The sequence below is a fragment of the Anas platyrhynchos genome, chromosome 2, assembly GCF_047663525.1.
Source record: "Anas platyrhynchos isolate ZD024472 breed Pekin duck chromosome 2, IASCAAS_PekinDuck_T2T, whole genome shotgun sequence".
In the NCBI taxonomy this organism is placed as follows: domain Eukaryota; kingdom Metazoa; phylum Chordata; class Aves; order Anseriformes; family Anatidae; genus Anas; species Anas platyrhynchos.
Genome location: NC_092588.1, coordinates 127,077,802 through 127,098,434, shown reverse-complemented (window position 1 = coordinate 127,098,434; position 20,633 = coordinate 127,077,802). Strand labels below are relative to the sequence as shown.

The window sequence follows — 20,633 nt, the reverse complement described above, 5'->3', positions numbered from 1 at the left end:
TGTAAAGCATCGCCACAACTGAGAGGACCACAAATTGTGGCACAGGGGCATGAAAACATTGTAAATAATGTGTAGGGAAGCTGGAAAACTCTTAAGCTGGGTTTATTCTTGGACAGCATAGTTATTGGACAAAACCCTGATTTCTCTGGTTATGCTGTTCCTCACTGTTTTTTAGTTTGTGCAGTAGATGGAAAAAATACTGTTGTAATTTCTTTGGCTTAGTTTTCTGTTAAAGAGGACACTAATTTTCTCTTCTTTCTTTTGTTTTTTTTTTTTTTTCCTTTTTTCTTTTTTTATTGTCCTTGTAGATGATACTTAAATAATAACAATGGATTTATTATAAACAAAATGTATTTTCTCAAATTCTAACATACACTTTTTTTCTCAGGTTACCTTAGATGGTCAAGATATTCGGGCACTTAATGTAAAGTGGCTAAGAGAAAATATTGGTATTGTGAGCCAGGAGCCTGTTTTGTTTGCAACAACAATAGCTGAAAACATTCGCTATGGCAGGGAAGATATTTCTGATGCTGAAATTGAGAAAGCAGCCAAGGAAGCCAATGCTTTTGACTTCATATCTAGACTGCCTGATGTGAGTTCATGAACTTTTTTTGAGTAGAAGAACGAAAGGTCCATTTAAGCTGGTGTCCCATTTCTGACACGGAGAGCATGGGAATTCATGTTATATTATAACTTCCCAAAATACTCATAGCCTCCAGCAGCTTTCATTTTGGGGACTCTCTAAGCTAGATATTGTACTTTTGTTTAGTTGCCTTCAAGGGATTTGTGCCTAAGTCTGGGAAAAAAGTGTTGATGTCTTAATTCAGGAGAAAGGAAGCCACACAGTTGTATTACCATCCATACTGATCTCACATGGCATGGGAAGGGTTGGGCTCTGAAAGAGGAGATCCAGAAATCCAGAGCATTATCAGGAGCATTTCCTTAGTAGGAAATGAGTGAGGACAGTATGCCCTGAACCAAGGCCATTTTTAGCAGCTGGAAACTCTAGCTCTTTCTATACCTGGCATTCAGTTTTGAGCTAACTCAGTAGATGCCTTACACCTTTCAAAGAAAAAAAAATTATTATTAACTATTTAATCCATCCTTGGGAATGGATGATTCTATAGCTCTCCTTTTGGTCCTGATATCTCTTGTCTAGAAACTGAGTGCTTATTGCACAAAGAAGTAGGGATTTCTTTTGAGACATTCCCCAACTTCTGTTTTGTTTTCTCTTTTCTTAGAAATTTAACACCATGGTAGGTGAGAGAGGGGCTCAGCTGAGTGGAGGACAGAAACAACGAATAGCTATTGCTCGTGCCCTGGCAAGAAATCCTAAGATTCTTCTTCTGGATGAAGCTACATCTGCGCTAGATACTCAGAGTGAATCCATAGTGCAAGCAGCTCTTGATAAGGTAAGGGTTATGTTATTGAAGTCAATTACTATGAAAAGGTGCAATAGCAATTAAGAAACATTAACACAGTTTTCAGTGCAGCTTTCCACTGGAATCAAGAATACTGGAAAATAAAATTTGGATGGATGTTTCAATTTCAGTGTTAAAACTGAGTTTAAAGCAATCAAAACTTTGCTTAGGAATCATTTCAGTTAGTAATTAGTAATAATGCTAAAAAACAAATGCATTTGTACTTAAGAGCAACTGTAACTTAGGTCTCCTGTGCTTTCTTCTCAAATTATTTACTTGCTGGTGAACTATGGGGACCATGTTATCAAGACAAGGCATGAGGACTTGGACAATTTTCAGGAAGAATAACAGCAAAGTATAGTATAATATTTCTTGTACTGGTTCTTCATTGAACAGTTGCTTCATAATATTCAGAAAGCTTTTGGAATTAGCCATTTCATATCTTTACAGAGACTGAATGCAAATTTTCCTTTTTTTTATCAGCCCCACTGCTCTAAGGCAGATAGTACTGCAGAGCTGTAAGCTTATACCTGTGCCTCTGTACCCTCCAGCTCATGGTCCTTTCTTCACTCCCCTTTTACATCAGCAATTTCCACCAAGATGCAATGGAACCTAAGAACTTAAAAAAAAAAAAAAAAAAAACTACGTGTTTGTTTGGATGGGAATGTTGTTTCACATATCTAATACTTAATGTATTTTTAAAAAGTTAAGTGAAAAATCCTACCTTTCATTTCAGTAGTTATGAACAGAGGTGAGAGTTGCAAATATGGCTCAAGGGAAATACAGAATTTACCACCTTTGCCACCAGTCAGTTTAAATCTGAGGTAAAATGTAGCTGTTATATTCACCAGCCTGCACTGGTTATTGGTTCTAAGGTAATACAAAGATGTCAAAGTAATATTTGTATATCAGTGATATCACTGCAAAGTCAAGTACTAGAAGGTTGCTGCTTCAACTATAATTTAGCCTCCTTTTGTATGTTCTTTAATTCCATAATTCCATACTAACTTTTTTCCAGGAACTTGTTTCATTTAGTGGTTGACATAAAGGGAGAACACGGAATTAAGGCAACTGTTATATATACTTTATCCTCAAGCTTCAGCACGTTCCCAGATCATGCCAAGATGAACCCTGAATCATAACTTAATCCTTTTTTCCACAGCTTTTTGATGTGTAGTCTCTCAATGGGGTTTATGAATTTCTTCTCTGCATCCCTGAGTGGAAAAAGTGGTGCTAATATTAGTCATTTGTCTACAACTGGAGAGCAAAGATATTAACCTCACAAATGCGCACCTCTTCTGAGAGGTCATGTGCAGATCCTTATGATCTAATGTTTTTTCAGATAACAAGCAAAATGCTTTAAAAATATCAAAAGTTCTGATCACAGCTCCCAGCTACAGTGATGCACCTCTGCATATTAGGGCAAAGACATGGAAACCTCACCAAGACTGACCTCCTGTGAAGGCTCTGAATGACTCATGTCAGATCTGTGAGCCAGGGTAGGGCAAGAATCCAAATCTGCATGGAAGTGTTCATCTACCAAAGATGTCCTCATCTCCATGCCCCTGTTCCTATGCTTGTACACTGTACGACTTCTGTGGCAAGTAACTTTAAACAGGCTGCTTGACTACAGAACATAAATGTTGCACAAGGTCCCCTTGAATATCTCCTCCTGCCATCAAGTCACTGTGTGCTCCAGCTGTCAGCCATGAGGGAGGTCACTTTTTCTCCAGCAGCTGCAAGTTGACCTGTGTGTGTGCTCAGTCACTACATGAGGACTGCGCCAGCAACTCATCTGCATGTGGAAACTGTAGAGGGTTGGAACATGTAACCTGCAGACTGAGGCTTTAGAGGCTCTAGCTGCAAAATCTCAGCAGGCTCCTATGGAGAATGTCTTAGCTGAACATTTGAGCTGTACTTTATTTCGATGGACTGGGAAAGAGTTTTATGGAATGGATAAAACAGATTTCTTACTCAAGATGTGCTCCACTCCTCTACACTTTCTCATTAAGCTTTATTGAAAGCCATGCTAGTGTTATACCTCCTGAAAATACGCGTGGACATATCTTAACATTGCATCTCTTGTATTGTAAATGCCTAAATTAACTTCAGTTAATTTCTGATGTAGTCATGCATCTTAATGTGAACTACTTTTGTTGCTTTTTGTAAGGCTCGGACTGGACGTACCACTATTGTGATTGCTCACAGACTGTCTACCATCAGGACTGCTGACACTATTGCTGCATTTGAGAAAGGAATTGTGGTTGAGCAAGGAACACACAGCGAACTCATGTTGCAGAAGGGAGTCTACTATTCTCTTGTAATGCAGCAAGTAAGTGCAATTTATTTGCTTTATTTATCCATTTCATCAAGATGTGTAATGTCTTATGGATGCTAGTCTGCTCTTCTGACATTAGACACTGAAACAAGTGGCCTATAAGTAGCAGCAGTCATGTGATTGAAGCAGCAGCATCATGAGAAATAATTTTCACTCTTGTTTTCCCTGCTCAAAATGTCTTGTGACCTTGTATCCTGAATTCTCACTAGGGCTGTAGCAATAATGTTCAAGACGATGGTGCATCAGAAGAAGATGAGAAGACAGAAGATGAGGAATATGAGGAAAATGACAGAAGTGATTTTGTGGGGGAACAGACCCTTCAAGACCCTTCTGAAGAATTGGTGGTCTCTGGGAGAAGCAGTATTCGTAGAAGATCCAGCAGATACAAGAGCAAGAGGTGCTCTTCTAAGAAAAAGTCATCTGAAAAAAAGAAAAAAAAGGAGGTGGAGGTTAGTATTAAAACTTCCAGTTGGAATTTTAGTGATAATATATAAGCATAGTCACAAAACACATCATTTTAATTGTTTTGGGATAGCACAAAGGGGTTGTCACGCAACCCTTTCTCTGGTCCTATGAGAAGCAGTACTCAGCAGGTTGAGTATTTGCCCTCGGAAGACAAGGGTGGTCACGTCTTACCAAAATCTTTGCTTTAACACTATTGACTTAACAAAGTGAGTTGGGAAACATTTTATGTTGTTGGTTTGTCATACTTCACAAAATTAGGTATATTATTTCATTACTACTGAAATTTTAATTCTATCTAATTAAAACAAGCTGTGAGACTTAATTTCCAGGATTTTTCTTTGCTCCCTGGTAATCACTGTTGCAAATACTACTGGACAATATAATCCATGTGTACGAAGCTTTACAGCACTTTAGAATATTGTGTATCCAATGGAGAAGAACATATCAAAACCCTGAAGCTTTGGTGTTACCTAAGTAACAGAACAATCTGTCTCCCACAACACCACCCTCCTGCAGCCTCTCAATCTCTGTGCCTTATTATATGGCTTCAAACACTGAGCTTTTCGTTCACATAATACACTTCGACCAATACTAAATAGGAATATAAGTCATATAGGAAATTTAGTTTTAAAAACAGAACTTTGACTTGTCAAAGTTGAGTAAAACTTGCTCACTGCAGTCCATAAGAGAAGACTTCTAGTGGATGTGGTTAGCTTTTGGGCAGGAAGGTCAAAAGAAGCTTAACTTTTTTTTTCCTATTTTGTACTGCTTGATCTGCAGCTTTTTTTTTTTTTTTGTATGTGTGTGAAATGTATTAAAAGTTGTGTTATGTCTGTTTTTTTTTTTCTTCTTAACCTGACTTCAGGACCATCAAAGTGAGGAAATAAATTATAAATTCTGAAATACAAATCATGGATTCTTTGAAATCTACTGAAGTTAGGTTATCATCTGTAACTGGATTATTCAACACTTGTGGAAACCTCAGTGTACCTCATCTATCTTCCTTCTCACTAGAATATGGATTCCAACTAATACATTGAACAGTATGAAGGAACTGGATCCGTTCCTATTATTACTAAAAGTTATACAACTTCAAAAAATACTTTGTCTATGTATTTCTACAGTTTAAGACCTTGTTAGAGGAAGTAGTAGATGTTCATGCCTATGACTGAAGTATTCATTACATTCATACACACGGGGGAGGGGGAAGAGGAAGAGAGAAATCAAGTGTCCAGCTGTTGTAATTAATTATTTCAAAAAGTTCAACCCACTTTTATGGCTAACACTTAGCCCCCCTAATTGAGCATCTGAAGCATGGGATAAAATAACCAGGAAGCAAGAGCAATTCACTTATAATCCTGCCTAATATTTTTCTCACTTCCAATGTTTTTATTTTTTGCTTTTCCAGAATTCCCTCTGTGGAGGCACAGACACTTGAATAAATTATTAAAGCAGAACAGGACATTGTTTGTAATTTCAAAGGAGATACAAGCTAACTCACTGTTACATACCCCTCTTTTATGCTCTTGGTAACAATGCATAAACTATAGTTTGCAAAAGAGAAAGATGACATCTATGCTCAATTACATTATTGCCAACCCACTAGCATTTAGCTGAACTGGAGGGATTTTCTTTTGGGCTCTGAACAGTGAGACTCTAAGTTCTTCATAATGATGCAAGTGTTATAGTTGCCATTCATGGTGACCAGCCCTGTCCAGCTTTCAATGAAGTGCACTGGCCCTCATTCACCCCTCATGACTTAGCCTTTTATTAAATCTTTGCCTCCGAACCTTACAGTGCAGTTGAGGTTCTGGAGTATGGAACAGCAAAGCTGCAGTTCTCCAATATGTTTGCTCACTTGGAGTGCACAGAGAGGGCTTTCAGTAGTTTACAAAGACAGATCGCTACTCAAAGCATAATGAACTGCTGCCTGAGGATTTTCATGTTTTGCAACTTTCCAAGGAAAACTTGCAACCTTCCTTTTTTTTTTTTTTTTCTTTTGTAGGAAGAAAATCTTCCTGCTGTGCCTTACTCAAGAATCCTGGCTCTGAACAAACCTGAGTGGCTGTATGTACTGCTGGGAGTGATTGCTGCTGCCATCTCAGGTGGAGTTCATCCTGCATTTGCTGTTATATTTGGAAAAATCATTGGGGTGAGTTTTTTCACAAATGAACACTGCAACCCTGAGTTTCATTCATGTTCAGCCAGTTCCCTCTATGCAAGACTAGTGAGATTCACGTGTATAAGTGTAGGTTTCCTGACACCTCCAAAGGTGTCTCAGATGCCCAACATCGTATAGAAAGGCATTAGCTGCATGTTTAGACAACAGAATTACATCCCTGCCACATCAGAATTGCATCCCTTACTGCCTCTGGATGCTGGTATTTTTGTGGTTTGTTGTTGTTCTCTGATCCAGGTAATTTCAATCACAACTTCTCTCCAACTGAACTGTATTCTCTGTTTTCCATCCCCATAGTTTTATATGTATAGGAATTAGCTGTCTTGTGGGCCTCAGGTTTGTCTTAAAAATTCACCAGGTTTGCTCCAGTTGTGTACATACCCCCTGTTTATGCTTGCCCTTAGAGCTTTTTTTTTCTTAAATTCTTCAAGGATATCTCAAATAATTCTGAAAGGCACCGACAATCAGACTTTGTAAACAATTGCTTCTGTATTTCCCACATTATAAGGGTTAAGGAATCTCCCATGCATTTCCTACCCCAAACTGTTTGAAAGTTGTCAGTGCAGAAGTAGGATGACAGACTATCATGTTGGAGAAGACTGGAGTGAGATCATAAAGGAGGGTGATAGGATTTCCAAGCAGCTTGATGAGCGATGGATCCTGTCTCTCCGTCAGCCAAATTCATTGAAAAATGGGTAAAAGTTAGTGATACTCTAGAGGTAGATCCCAGTGTGACTGCACCTGTCTGGTAGAGGAAAGGAGGAATAGTTGGAGCTGGAGAAATGAGTTAGTGAGATGTAGGCTAAATAGAAAGCTTGACTGCATTCTGGCTTTCAACAGAAAGTTGAGTGCAGGTGGGTTTCAGGATCTAGAATATATGCCATGAGAATTCAAAGCAAGCATGTTTCTTCAGATGAAAGTTGGTTTATGTGTTGGTTTATGTACATAGCAGTCACTGTCTGTGTATTCCATTTTATTTATTTTTTTTCTTGCACAGGCTTTTCAAGAAACAGATGCAGAAAAGAGGAGTAAAAACACTTTGCTTCTTTCTCTAATGTTTCTTTTACTTGGAGTGATTACTTTAGTTGCATACATAATTCAAGTAAGTGTCACTACACAGAGATGTTGGAAGGTCTTAACTCGCCAGCAGGCTGCAGGTATAGCTTGTATCAGTGCAGTTTGAAAAGCCAAAGCACCAATCAGAGTTTACAAAAACATGCACAAGTGCCAGGATTCTTCCTGAGGTGCCTGATTTTTATTGACGTATTTACTTAAATATATGGCCATGTTTTCTGTCTAAATAAGCATGGCTCCACTGAAGGCAATGTCAATTCAGCATGACTGAAACCAATGCTGAGGGTCAGATCATAAAAGTCAAAGACCAACATTTCTAACTGACAGTCTGTAGGCTCTTGCCAAAGGAAATATAAAATGGCTTTCTGAAAGGGCCATACCATCAAACAAATTCCATAATTTGCTGTCCTCTTACTACTGTTTTGCAGCTTGTAGGAAATATTGCATATTGATGTCCATCCCATAAAGTGCATTGGTATGACTGCTGTGAGTGGACGCCTCTGGTAGTGGTTGGAATAGAGGTCAACAACTAGATAGGCCAATTTATCCTCTAAAGCTGTTGAGGCACTACAACAAAGCTCCTGACTTCTTTGTCACGTTGCTCCCTTTCTGTGGGAAAAGAGAGTTTCAGGTTCCAGGAATGTGAATGGCACTCTTCCCAAAACTTACATATGTGCAGAGGGTTGTAGGAGACTTTTTGATGTAATTGCTTTTATTGTGTGGTTTTATAAACAGAGATGAAGCATCAAATGAGAAAATGTGACTTTTTCCCCTGCAGGGATTCATGTTTGGGAAGTCTGGGGAAATACTAACAATGAGACTGCGTTCTTTATCCTTCAGAGCATTACTTCAGCAGGTATGAATTATGCAGTGAGGTTGCCATGAGAGCCAGATGGTTTTTGCAGACCTTGCAAGGTACATGTTGGGTTTCAACTGTGTGATCTGGAGACAAAAAAAACAAAAACATTTCTCTTCTACCACTAGCTTAGAAAAAAATATAACTTAATATAACGTAAATCTCCTGTCACATGTAACTTAGCTCAATAGTCTAATTCTGAAGGAGCGTCATTGCAAACATGCGCATTTCTGACACTCTAATATGCACATGGTTTGCAGCTGTCTGTGTGTACCCAGATTCCTGCAGGATGACCAAAAACTTAATCTCTGCTTGCTTAAATCTTATCTGTTTGGCTATTCCAATTTAAATATATGTACTTCAATCCATAGTAAATAGACAGTCTGGTAATTTTCTAATGCAAAAATTCAAATTGCCCTATTGCATCAAGAATTAATTCAGAAGAGTGAAGTTACTTGTACTAGGTATTTCCTGTTCATGAGACTTTGTGTTACTTACATAGGACTTTTAAGACTGCATGACTTAGTACACCATGCACCTACTGGGGGACAGCTGGCAAGAGCCCAGATGTTCATAGAAACACCTGAAAGGAACTAGGGGAGGGAAAATTAAAAGTGGTTAAAAAATAACTCATGTTGTCTCTGGAGATATAGAGAGTAAGGTCCTTTTATGTAAAAAAAAAAAAAAAAAAAAAAAAAAAAAAATAGAGATGAGCAACTCATTCTCTATAGTTAAAGCAATAGATAACTTGTAAAAAGAGAATGGTTAACCTCTTCAGGCCCAAAGGAAGACTGGATAAAAGCAGATTATAATAAAACTTGCCTAAATAGGCACATTCAGAAAAACATTACCATTAATAACACTTTATCATTATTCTGCATGGAACATGTAATTATTCATGCTCTTTTTAAGCTTTTTCTTTACTTTATTTGGAAGAATAATGCAGTTAGCTGTCACTTGACTTGTACTTCCATTTCCCTGTATGCTATCTGATCTGGAAATATTTATCCATTTTACTGGTAAACCTGATAAATCTGAAATATGATAAGAACATGTAACTTCATAAAACAAAAATTATAACTTTTTTCTTACAGGAGATTGGATGGTACGATGATCAGAAAAATGCTGTTGGCATTCTATTAACTCGACTTGCTACAGATGCTTCCCAAGTCAAAGGGGTATGTTGATTGTATTTTGTGTGTTTATTTTTTTAAATGTTTTTCTTTAGAAATATAAAAGCCATTTGCAAGGAAGATTGACATTATTTCAGGAGGCAGGGTAGTAAATCTACCTCTACAGACTGACGGATGCATTTAAATAGCATGTTACTGAAACTTTGAGCATGGCTTCCAACTGATAATTTGAAAACTATAGGAAATCCAGCAGATATTCATGTACCTTTCATTTCTCTCTCCACAAGTCTTTAAGCTAAACATATAATTGTAGAATACATCACTATACAAAATAGAAACTGTGTATGTGCTGGGGACCAAAGTTAATGGACCCCCAGGTGTTTGCACTCTATGATGTGTATCATCAGGGTGCCATGAAAGCTGCATCTGCAGATGAGGCAGACTCTTACTGGCCTTAATGAAGAGAATTCTTCCTATACCCTACCAAATGTGCTTTACACACAAGAAGCCCAAACAGAAAGAAATGTTATGGCACTAATAAAGAATACTAGAGAGGGATAATACCCAAGGAAGAAGATGATTCAAGGTGCTGATACTGGAGAGGTGGCCACTCGATGGTGGCAGGAGAATATAGCAAATTGTGCACAGTTCCACCTACTGCTCATCTCATTAGCATTCCTTGGGGAAAAAAAAAAATACATTGCAGGACTTGCAAGGGAAGGGTTGTCTGTTTCATTGTAAGATGGTTTTGTTTCCTTCAAATGTGTAACTCAAAAACGCTTTAATCCCTGCATTTTTCATTCTCGGTAGATATTGTTTGTTTGTTTCAGTCCTCTGTCGTCCTCCTTTCTTATGGGCCGGTAGTGAGAAAAAAAAAGTCTTTGAAAAAATTTCATCATTTGCATCTTTCAAATTTGCAGTTTGCTTCAGTGGCATTGAACTACATCATCATGCAGGGCAGAAATAGAAAAAGGGGATGCATTGGGCCCTCAAACTATAAAAGCCAACCAAAGCCATGAATTGCTCTCCAAGTCTATTGTGTTCTCTGAAGCGCTACAGTGTCAGTAAGTGCCATGCCTCATGCTGTGCTGGCTGAAGTTTCCAAATTCATCTTTATGTGCAGCCCCTGGAACATATGGCAGCAATTCACCTTGGCATTGGTTTAATTATTACTATTTTAAGTTGTATTGAACGAGAAAAGTCTTTTTAGGGCAGGAAAGTCTTTGGCAAAAGAGAGGAATTTTGTTTCCTGCCTGAGGATTTTTGTTTTTTCCATCAAGCCAAATGTTGGAAGACAAGCTATTTCCACGGGGCTGTTTTCAGGCCTTTTTTACTACACATCAGAGCAGTATCCAGCCACCCTGATGCTGGATACTAATCATATCTCATTTTGAAAGCTCTCAATGTAAAGGTTATACAGTCTGGGAGGAGATAGGAGTTCTTCAGTGCAAGTTAATATTTTCCACTCATTAGCCTTGCTGAGATTAAGCATTTTTGCAGGGTGGCCAGATTGGGGTTGGGTTCCCAGAAAAATGTTAGATGGAGCAATGCAAGGACTTGAAGATGTGTAGTTTCACTGCTGCTAGTGGGATGGGTTAATGGATGACTGTCATTAGAACTAAGCTCCTTTTGCTTACTGCTGGGCACCCAATCTGCCTTCTTACAACAGTGACCACAGTTTTGTGTGCCTCAGGTAGCAAAGGAAGTCTCAGATATACATTATACAACTTCTATGAACAACTTTTGAGACATCTTTAACCTCCCTTGAAGGCCTGAACACTGGGAGATAGAGGAATGTCGAGGAACAGTTACATAAGTACATGCACAATGTCAGTGCAGATGACCATGCATGATTTAGTTTTCCAGCTGAACTGTTGGCCTCAAGTAAATAGTGATTTCAAGTGGTGATATAACTAACAAAAGGAAAACCTAATGATGGATATTTTGGGGTTTCTGGATTTTTCTTAGGCAACTGGAAGCCGACTTGGACTGATGACTATGACAGTCTTTACCCTTCTGACTGCCATCATTATTGCTTTTGTGTACGGTTGGCAGTTGACTTTGCTTATCCTGGCCTGCATTCCTTTCGTTATTGCTACAAATGCTGCAAGTGTTAGCTCGGTGTCTGGTCATGCAGCAAAAGATCAAAAAGCTTTGGAAGAGGCTGGAAGAGTAAGTTCTCCAATTTTAACTACAGGGTTTTGGTGTGAGATCACTTTTAAGGACAACATTACAGCTGACTCAATTATCCAAAATAAATGAAGGGGGGAGAAGACAGGATGGGGTGGGGGGATGGAGGAAATGTTTATATATCCCCAAGAAAAGCAAAACATAGATAACGCAAAACATCTGTAAATTGGATTATAAAAACACATTTGAATGCCTCTGTAGCAGATTTCTGGGCAGCGACAGCTGTAGCAGTACTGCTGTGTTTTGTGCCTGTGCTATAGCCAGAAGTGTTGCAGGGCTGAGCTACCAAGCCCTGACACAACTGCTTCTTCATTCTGTCACAAAACACAAACTCTTAATGTGCTCAGGAGTTAGGGTACTGACTTCATTTACCTGATACTGCTTTTCAATGAGACAGAAGTAATTCATGCAAAAAAGTAAACTGTGTCTAGATGACTGAAGTTTATTCTTATTTTATTAAATAGTATTTTATTTAGATCCCAACTTATGGGATAGGGCAGGGACTGTTGACACTTCCTACATCCTGATGTAAAGGTTCAAAATTCAAATACTTTGTTGGCTTCAGACTCCCCTTGCCTTGTGACCTTGGTAACTTCATTATTCTGGGCTTTCCTTCCCGGAGATAACAGACCTCAATCTCGTTTCTTAAGTACATGCTTTCTGATCTAAACTAATAAATGTTAGAGAAGATATCAAGCATTTAAGAGAGATGCTGTAGATTTCAGGTGTAAGGTATTACCTCTTATTTTTTTTTATCTCCCAATTTAGATATCAACAGAATCAGTTGAAAATATAAGAACTGTAGCTTCACTGACAAGGGAAGAAGCATTTTATGAAAAATACGTAACAAGTTTGAATGGCCCATATAGGTAGGATCTTTTTTCTTCAATTCTGTTCTTTGAACAGTTTAGTCTTTCAGATTTATTGTAAATACACTTCTTGCAAACTGTCCAATACCCACAAGATTAGAAAGGGTATCAATAACCTTTTCCATAGGCTTGAAACTTGTTTGCTTGTATCTTTTAACATGCTTTCTCGAATGCAGAGTTTAGAGGAGATTAAAAAATAAATTAATTAATTAAACACACATTTGCAGGAATTGCATTTTCATTATGCAAACACTTTATAAAATTTATTTTCCTCATATTTTACAGAATATTGTTTGCTTGTGTATACATAGGATATAGGATATCTTTTTCACTCAATTTCAGCATGTTGGATTAATACTTGTTAACTCAGGAACGGACAGTTGACTCTCATGCCACACCCATTATAACATAAACCAGCTTGATTCCACCCATGTGATATCGAAACCTCAAAATGAACTTCATACATTTCCCTTGTTTGACCCACTATCTGCCACTGACTTTGTCTCTGCTGAAATGCATTCAAACCACCAGGGCTGCCAGATTTTTCTAACCCCATTTTATTTAAATGAAATAGCCTAAAATCTTATTTGTTTCTTTCCTCCTTCGAGGTGAAAATGTAAAAGATGGAAAATGAGGAAGGAAAAAAATGGAAAAAAAAAAAAAAAAAACCTACCCTCAGACAAAACAGTATTAAAATTCAGTATCTGGTAAACTAGCATTATCCAGGATATAGCCAGAATGCTTGCCTAGACTATCAAAAGTCTCTGATTTATTGCTCAGATTGGAAAGGAGATCTCCATTCCTTCAGAGAGAGCATCCTAAACCACAAGGGCAGAGAGTCCTCCTGACTCTGATTCAGTGTGCATTCAATTAGCTACACAAAATGAAACTTCTCCAGAAGGACAGATTGAGAAAGAGAGGCTTAGTCTAAATCCCTGAGGGGAAACCCAACAATATGTCCCTGCTTCAAATTGAGATGAGATGTCTGCTTGGATGGGAAGACCTGTCGGAAGGCCGCAGGCAGCTCTTAAAGCTGGGCTGAAGCCTGCCTGTTTTCTTAATACTCTGGGTCATATGTGGTAGTTATTAAAATATGTTTATCTGCTCCAGTGACCTGCCCTGTTGTAGAAAAGCTAAGGGAGAGATTCAGAATAGCATAACTGAGGATGAAGGATCTCATTGCTCTAATTTTCCGTCCTAAGGGCAGCTCCATATCATGAGGCATGGTGTTTTTAGGGTCAGGCAGGGGTGGTTTGTGAGTGTGTGCACATTCTGGGTTATCTGTTGTGTTTTCAGGGAAAGAGCTGTGTTCCTTGGAAACCTTAACCCAGAAAGTTGGCCATCCCCAAGCCAGTGTCTGCTGTTTCTATTTTATGAGTTATTTACAGAAAGTCTTCTTCCTTTATCAGAGATTCTCTAAAAAAAGCCCCTTTCTATGGATTTACCTATGGAGTAGCTCAGTCTGCAAACTACTTTGTTAATGCAGCAGTCTTCAGATTTGGAGCATGGCTCATTGCCCATTGTTTGAGCAACTTTGAAAGTGTGTTTATGTGAGTATAGTTTGTGAAGGTAAAGATGGATACATGGGATAGTGATTTAAATGCATGCTAAATTTAATCTAATTACAGAGGTAATGGGGTGTGGAGACTCAGGAATCTGCAGTCTGGTTGGGAGTGCAGTTTGAGCAGAAGGGCTGTTTTGGGGAAAGGTGTGTATTTGGGCAGTGAAGCAGCAAGCATGTGACTGTGCTCAGTGCACAGTCTCTGAAGGGATCTTTGCAGTTTGACATTCCTTCCAGGCAGAAGGTTTTACACGGGCAAATGACATGACACTAACCTAAACTACTTACCTATAAAATAGCAACAAATATTTTTTTCTAATACTCTGACATTTGGGGTGGAGGGGGAGGAGGGAGGAGAAAGAGCTCTACAAATGTCATAATCTAAAGATGCTGAAAACTTTATTTTGAGGGCTTGTTTTACACGTGAAGAAAAAAAAATAATGATGCTTTGTCTTTTGTTTTTAGAGTCTTCTCTTCTGTCATATTTGCAGCTATGAATGTTGGTCAATCTGCTTCCCTGGCACCAGATTATGGTAAAGCTAGAATTTCAGCTCAAAGAATCTTTCATCTTTTGGACAGAAAACCTCAAATTGACAGTTACAGCAAAGAAGGTGAAAGATTGGTAAGGTTTTTCAGGAAAACCTTTATATAACTACTTAGTAATGCTTTATTGTCTACAACTGCATGTACAGAGTTTCATGTTTGCAGGGTGTCACTAAAGACAGACACTATAAAATAATGGTACTGCCTTGTTATTTTGCGTTTCTTATTTTTAATGGACCATATTATTCCCATTTTTTGGTCAGAAGTGTATAGCCTTCAAAGCTTTGGTCTGAATGAGCTCAAAATGATTTTTATTCATCTGGCCCACATTTTAAGGGGTTTCAGGAAAACACTGACAACATCAGTTCCACTCACAGTTGCATTGTCTTTGTAAGGGTTTATGGGAGAAATAAAATCCAAATGCACTTTACTGCTGTTTTTGTAGACAAGTGAGAGTAGTTCTTTCAGAGACAGAAGTGTATTGCCAAAATCTGTCTTCATACAACTGTGGAAACTCTCACAAGTAGAAATGTGCTCTTGAGGATTCAGAACTAACCTAATGAATAATCTGTTTTACTCTAGAGGCTTAAAATATCTCACTTTTAAACCAACATAATCATTAAGGAAACTGATCTTGGCACTTAAACTGGGAGCATTTCATGCAGAAACTTGACATGATCTGGAAGGATTATGTTTGCACATCCAGTTCAAAATGAACCCCCTTGTAGGTGTTACGTGGTAGCCACTACTCAGGCAACTGTAATCTGGTTTCATTAACATTAAGCTCTTACACAGGGTTTTCAACCTTTATAGTTAGGATCATGCTTATTTATATTCTTGAAACAGAGCCCTCAGGCACAGACTTCAAAAGATTTAGTAGAAGGTCCCTGGTAAAATTAAACTTGAAACTAAGTATTTCTATTATAGACCAGACTCAAATATGAGCAACACTTGTGACTTCAGCAAAGGAAATATTTGAGGCCCTTAAATTAGATCTTCAGCTGCTGTGCTAGTGCTGCTGTTTACATGTACATGGGACTGGCTCCTGCCCCCAAATAATAGGCAAAGTCTTAATGCATGCCTCCTTTCTTCCACTTGTGCTTAGAAATCTGTCTGTCTAGCTAATTAATAACTGCTGTTACTTTTTAAAACACATCTTGCCCTACATACTTGTAAATTATCTGCTAAAGAGTTTTGCTCTGTTACCTTAATATCTGATCATGAACTTGTGGTTTATTCATTCAAATCATGCTACCCACAACATGAGGTCAGGAAAGCAAATGCTGTAGAAGTGCCTCAACTAAGTGCATCACAAATGAAAAATATTATCATTATTTCTGTGAAATAAAGATAATCCTTTGAAAATTGAAATGAAAAACAAATACAGGAATGAGATGCAGAAAAATCCAAAGGATCTAGCAATTTGCATCTGCAGGTTGTACCGTAAATAACAATACTGAATGTAGTCCAATATGTAATAGCAAAGAGCATCAAAAGTTCAAAAACTCCATCCCAAACTCAGCTCTCATTTAACACTTGGTTATTTTAGTTGAAGCTACTAAATGCTAATACAATCATGTGAACTGTTTTTTTTTTTTCCAGAGTAATTTTGAAGGCAACATTGAATTCAGAAACATCAATTTTGTATATCCAACAAGGCCAGAAGTTCAAGTTTTGCAAGGACTCACCTTGAAGGTTAACAAAGGACAGACTCTGGCATTAGTAGGAAGCAGTGGCTGTGGCAAAAGCACATCCATTCAGCTCTTGGAGAGATTTTATGACCCTGCAGAAGGACAAGTGGTAAAAATAGATTTGTGTGGCTATTAATAATTGTTGAATCTACTGAAGTCCTTATCTTCCAGAGTTTCAGAGGCCTTAAAAAATCCTGGCAATATCTCTGGAGAGCTGCCTCTTTCAGAGGTATGGGCTACTGAGGTTGCAGCTGTAATCAACCTCAAGACCTCTGTCACTGCCTGCCTCCGTGCATTACCAGGCCAGCGCTGGCACCTGTGTTGGTACACAGGCACTCAGGGCATGATACCACTGAAAAAGATAGTTTCAGACTGCATTGTCTCCCCAGAGCTGCTCACAATGTGGTCACACTGGTGCATAACACTCATATCACTTGCTTGGTGGTGTATGAGTTCTCTCATAGTACAAATTCACGCATTAGAGCCATAGCTATGCACTCCAGACAATACAAATGTAATCTCACAGGATCCTACCATCAGAGGTGTACAATGGGTTTTGCAATGTGTTGCTAATAATATGTATAGAAGGTCCAAGAAAAATTTCTTGGGGGTTTTAAAATTGAGCTAAAGTTGTTGCATGCAGCATCTTAGGGATGTTTTTTATGTGTAAAGTTTCCAAATACTGTTTGGGTTCAGCAGGGCTGGAAGGATTGCAGGAACAGCCTGTGCGATGTGTTCTCCATGCTTCTGTTTGCTAGGAAGTAGAAGTGAAAACACACACAAAATTAAAAACTAATGAAAGGAAATATTTATCTATACTGCTGGTTCAATTCCACTTTGCATGAAAAATGTACTTGATTTCAGCTGGAAATCTAACACATAACAGGTTTCCTGTTACAATTCATGCTTCCTATTTACACTGTGTATCTGTGGATGAGCTCTGTAGTCAACTTGGCATCGTTTTTCTGTTGCTCTTTCTAGTTAGCAGATGGATTTGATACTAAATCTTTGCATTTACAATGGCTGAGGTCCAAACTGGGTCTGGTGTCACAGGAGCCTATTTTGTTTGACTGCAGCATCGCAGAAAATATTCAATATGGAGACAACAGTAGGGTTGTTAGTCAGGAGGAAATTGAAGCAGCAGCTAAAGCAGCAAATATTCATGCCTTCATTGAAAAATTGCCAGAGGTAAGAGATAGTGGTCTTCTCTTCACGGCACAATTAGATATCTAGAGTGATATAGAGAAATCTAGGCAATATGCTTATATAGATCAGAATTAAAGTGCACACTTTAAAATGAGAAAATACAGAATTGATGCTTAAAAATTTCAGCATGTGTGATAAGTTTAAAATCCCTGTTAAACTGTTGAAAACAAAAGTCAATGTTCCAATCATTATAGCAGTAGACAAAAGAGAATGAGTGGAAAAAATGAGGACACTGCATAAAAATATTTCCTCATGTCCTCAATTTTTAATATTTTTTTCCTTTTACAGCTGAAACTTCTCACATTATTTTAGAAAAAATCATCTTAGAGTATTTCAGTAAAACTAAATGCTTTATTCCTAATTGGATGTGCATGCATAGGGAGTGATTCTTAAAATAACACATGCTGATAAATCAAAAGTGAATGACATGGCATTTAACCTTCATGCCTGCCAAGAATTTGCTTCTAGCAAGAAAAAATGCTTTGATGGTTTGTTTTTGCTGTAGTTCTGCGTAACAGAAAATGATGTAATGATGCTGAAAAATACTGCATTTTTCTTACTACTAATGATGTTTGGGATCTTGTATTGTTATTCGCAAGTAACACAGATCAAGTCCATGATGTATATGTCACAAAACATTAAATATATTGTTACTCTTATGGTCATACACTCATGGCCAAATGTCTGGACACCTTACCACTATTACTGGCAGTACTCCAGTCTTTGGAGAAGTAAATTTTCAGGCCAGGTATAAACATGTGGCTTATATATAACTGTTTATACTTGAGGTGCTTATAAAACCTTAGCTTTATTAAAACCATTTGTACTTTTCTTTACTTTCATCATGGAAATACCTGATTATTTTTATAGCTACACGTAAAATCAATTTTTCTAATCTTTCTCTCCTTTCTCTAAGAGTATTCTCATGATTATTATTTATTTTTCACCCCTCTTCATTTTTAATATCCAGAAATATAATACCCGGGTGGGTGAGAAAGGAACGCAACTTTCTGGAGGTCAAAAACAAAGAATAGCAATTGCTCGTGCTCTGGTTCGTAATCCTGCCATTCTACTTCTGGACGAAGCTACTTCTGCACTTGACACAGAAAGTGAAAAGGTGAGTGAGTAGTGAACGTTACATGAACTACTTATGTCTATATACATGGTTAGTTACTTTCTGTAGAACAAAATTTTAAGAGAAATCAGCATGAAGTATTGCAGGTGCTCAGCTATGAAACAACCAGGCAGGTGTATATCAGTAGCTTTTTCATTTGCAAGCTTTGAATTAAAAGGCGGCAGGAATCTGTGCATATCTATTAAGAAAAGTAAACTTTCTTAAGTTAATTTTATATATATATATTTATATATATATTTATATTTATATATATATATAACCAGCAACATTAGAAAGCACCTCCAGAAAGATAACTCCTCAATAGTCTTCATGTTAGCTGCATTTGATAGTAAATACTGAATTTGCGTTCTGTTCCAACCTAAATGCACAAGAACCAATTTTCAATGACAAGTCTGACTGGCCTCAAAACAAAACCCTGCTGAGCAAAGGTGTCTCATATGCACTGACTTTACATGTATATCTATAGGAGATGTACTGAGGTGATAACAGTAAGAAATTATATGTGGTTCCTACAAGTAAGGCTCTCCAGGTACTAACAGTATTTTCACATCTGTGTGCAGATTGTTCAGAAAGCTCTGGATAATGCCCGGCAAGGTCGAACCTGCATCATAATTGCTCACCGTCTGACTACCATACAGAATGCAGACATCATTGCAGTGATCCAGAATGGCAGAGTGGTGGAGCAGGGCACCCACAGCCAGTTACTGGCAAAGGAAGGACACTACTATGCCCTTGTAAATGCACAAGTCTCTAATTAGTGCTGTTTGGACATTTTCACATCTTCCTGGAAAAAAAAAAAAAGCTTACAGAGGAGTAATGCTAGCTGTATCTGCCATGACGAACAAGGACTGGTTATTCTACCTGGTGTAATCTTTGCCCCATATACCCAGGGAAATGAGCAATGTATGACAAGAAGCGGTAGGTGCATGGGGGCATCCCAAGGTCTGAACCTGCTGGACATTTGTAGGGACCATTCAATCAGGAGAGAGCAACATGAGACCATATCTGGACTGGTCTCATCCATTCTACTGGTTCTGGTGGGGTACCCAGGTCTTTCTGGCCCCTCAAACCCTGACCCATAAAGTTGGCACAGACTCTTGCACATTGGTACAGGAGTGTGACAGTGACCAAGTGTCATGGTTAAGCAGAGGGGTTGGTATTTATGCTTGTCCCTGGGCTTTTTTCACCAACCAGATGCAGCCATAAAGTCTTCTTGATTATCTAATAACTGTTGATTCTCACAGATGAGATTCAAAATAAAATCATTTCTATTAAATTGAGAGAGAAGGGAGTGTTTTGTGTTTTTGTCTTTTTTTTTTAAACACATTTCTGATACAATTTCACACATTTCTTGGGGATTCAGTATCTTATTTCAGACATAATTGTAACTGTAGCAAAATAGCAAAACTTCCATATAGAGGTAAATTGACATAAAATATATTATTGTTTTGCTTAGTATTTTTCAACTGAGGACCTAAATGTAATGATTCTTGGCAGCCATCAGGGTCACTTCAGAAGTCTTCTGGGGAAAAAAAAAAAAAAGTTAGGTTGGCTCCTTTGGAGTGGACTCACATCAGCAATGTAAATAGCTTTAAAAAAAATCTGTTCTTGTTTCTTTTCTTTTTCTTTTTTTTTTTTTTAATAATTTTAAAGCTTGTTTAAAATGTTGAAAAATTTAAGTTTACACAAATTTTCTGTAGTAATAGATTATTCACCTGCTCCTTCATGATGCTGCACTACCTCCTTCAGCAGCTGTGGAATACCTACCGTGTAGCCCAAGAGTGTGACTCGGAAGCTGTTTTTTGGTTGGCTAAACCCAATTACAGCATTTTAATTTTCCAAGGCTTTTGCTTGTGGCTTTGTTTTAGGATTTATGGCCTGGAGCAACCTGCAGTTCTTTATCGCTTCCAGATAACTCTTGTCTGCTACAGCTGAGCAGACTTACAGTAACGATCATCTCTGCTTATCTCAA

The 20,633-nt window shown here is 38.0% G+C and overlaps 1 protein-coding gene across 7 annotated transcripts in view; it reads left to right on the top strand.

Moving 5' to 3' along the window:
* Window positions 1–19,941, top strand: part of ABCB5 (ATP binding cassette subfamily B member 5) — a 37,419-nt gene extending 17,478 nt beyond the window's left edge. For all 7 annotated transcript variants that reach the window (XM_038175284.2, XM_038175281.2, XM_038175282.2 and 4 more), the window contains 16 exons: window positions 389–592; window positions 1,242–1,412; window positions 3,592–3,753; window positions 3,969–4,208; window positions 6,230–6,376; window positions 7,401–7,505; window positions 8,256–8,333; window positions 9,428–9,511; window positions 11,435–11,638; window positions 12,425–12,525; window positions 13,935–14,075; window positions 14,552–14,708; window positions 16,232–16,429; window positions 17,302–17,508; window positions 18,497–18,643; window positions 19,222–19,941. In XM_038175284.2, the coding sequence (XP_038031212.2) occupies window positions 389–592; window positions 1,242–1,412; window positions 3,592–3,753; window positions 3,969–4,208; window positions 6,230–6,376; window positions 7,401–7,505; window positions 8,256–8,333; window positions 9,428–9,511; window positions 11,435–11,638; window positions 12,425–12,525; window positions 13,935–14,075; window positions 14,552–14,708; window positions 16,232–16,429; window positions 17,302–17,508; window positions 18,497–18,643; window positions 19,222–19,419 (2,544 nt within the window). In that variant the 3' untranslated portion in view covers window positions 19,420–19,941. The remainder of the gene's footprint in view (window positions 1–388; window positions 593–1,241; window positions 1,413–3,591; window positions 3,754–3,968; window positions 4,209–6,229; window positions 6,377–7,400; window positions 7,506–8,255; window positions 8,334–9,427; window positions 9,512–11,434; window positions 11,639–12,424; window positions 12,526–13,934; window positions 14,076–14,551; window positions 14,709–16,231; window positions 16,430–17,301; window positions 17,509–18,496; window positions 18,644–19,221) is intronic.
* Window positions 19,942–20,633: the final 692 nt, after the last annotated feature.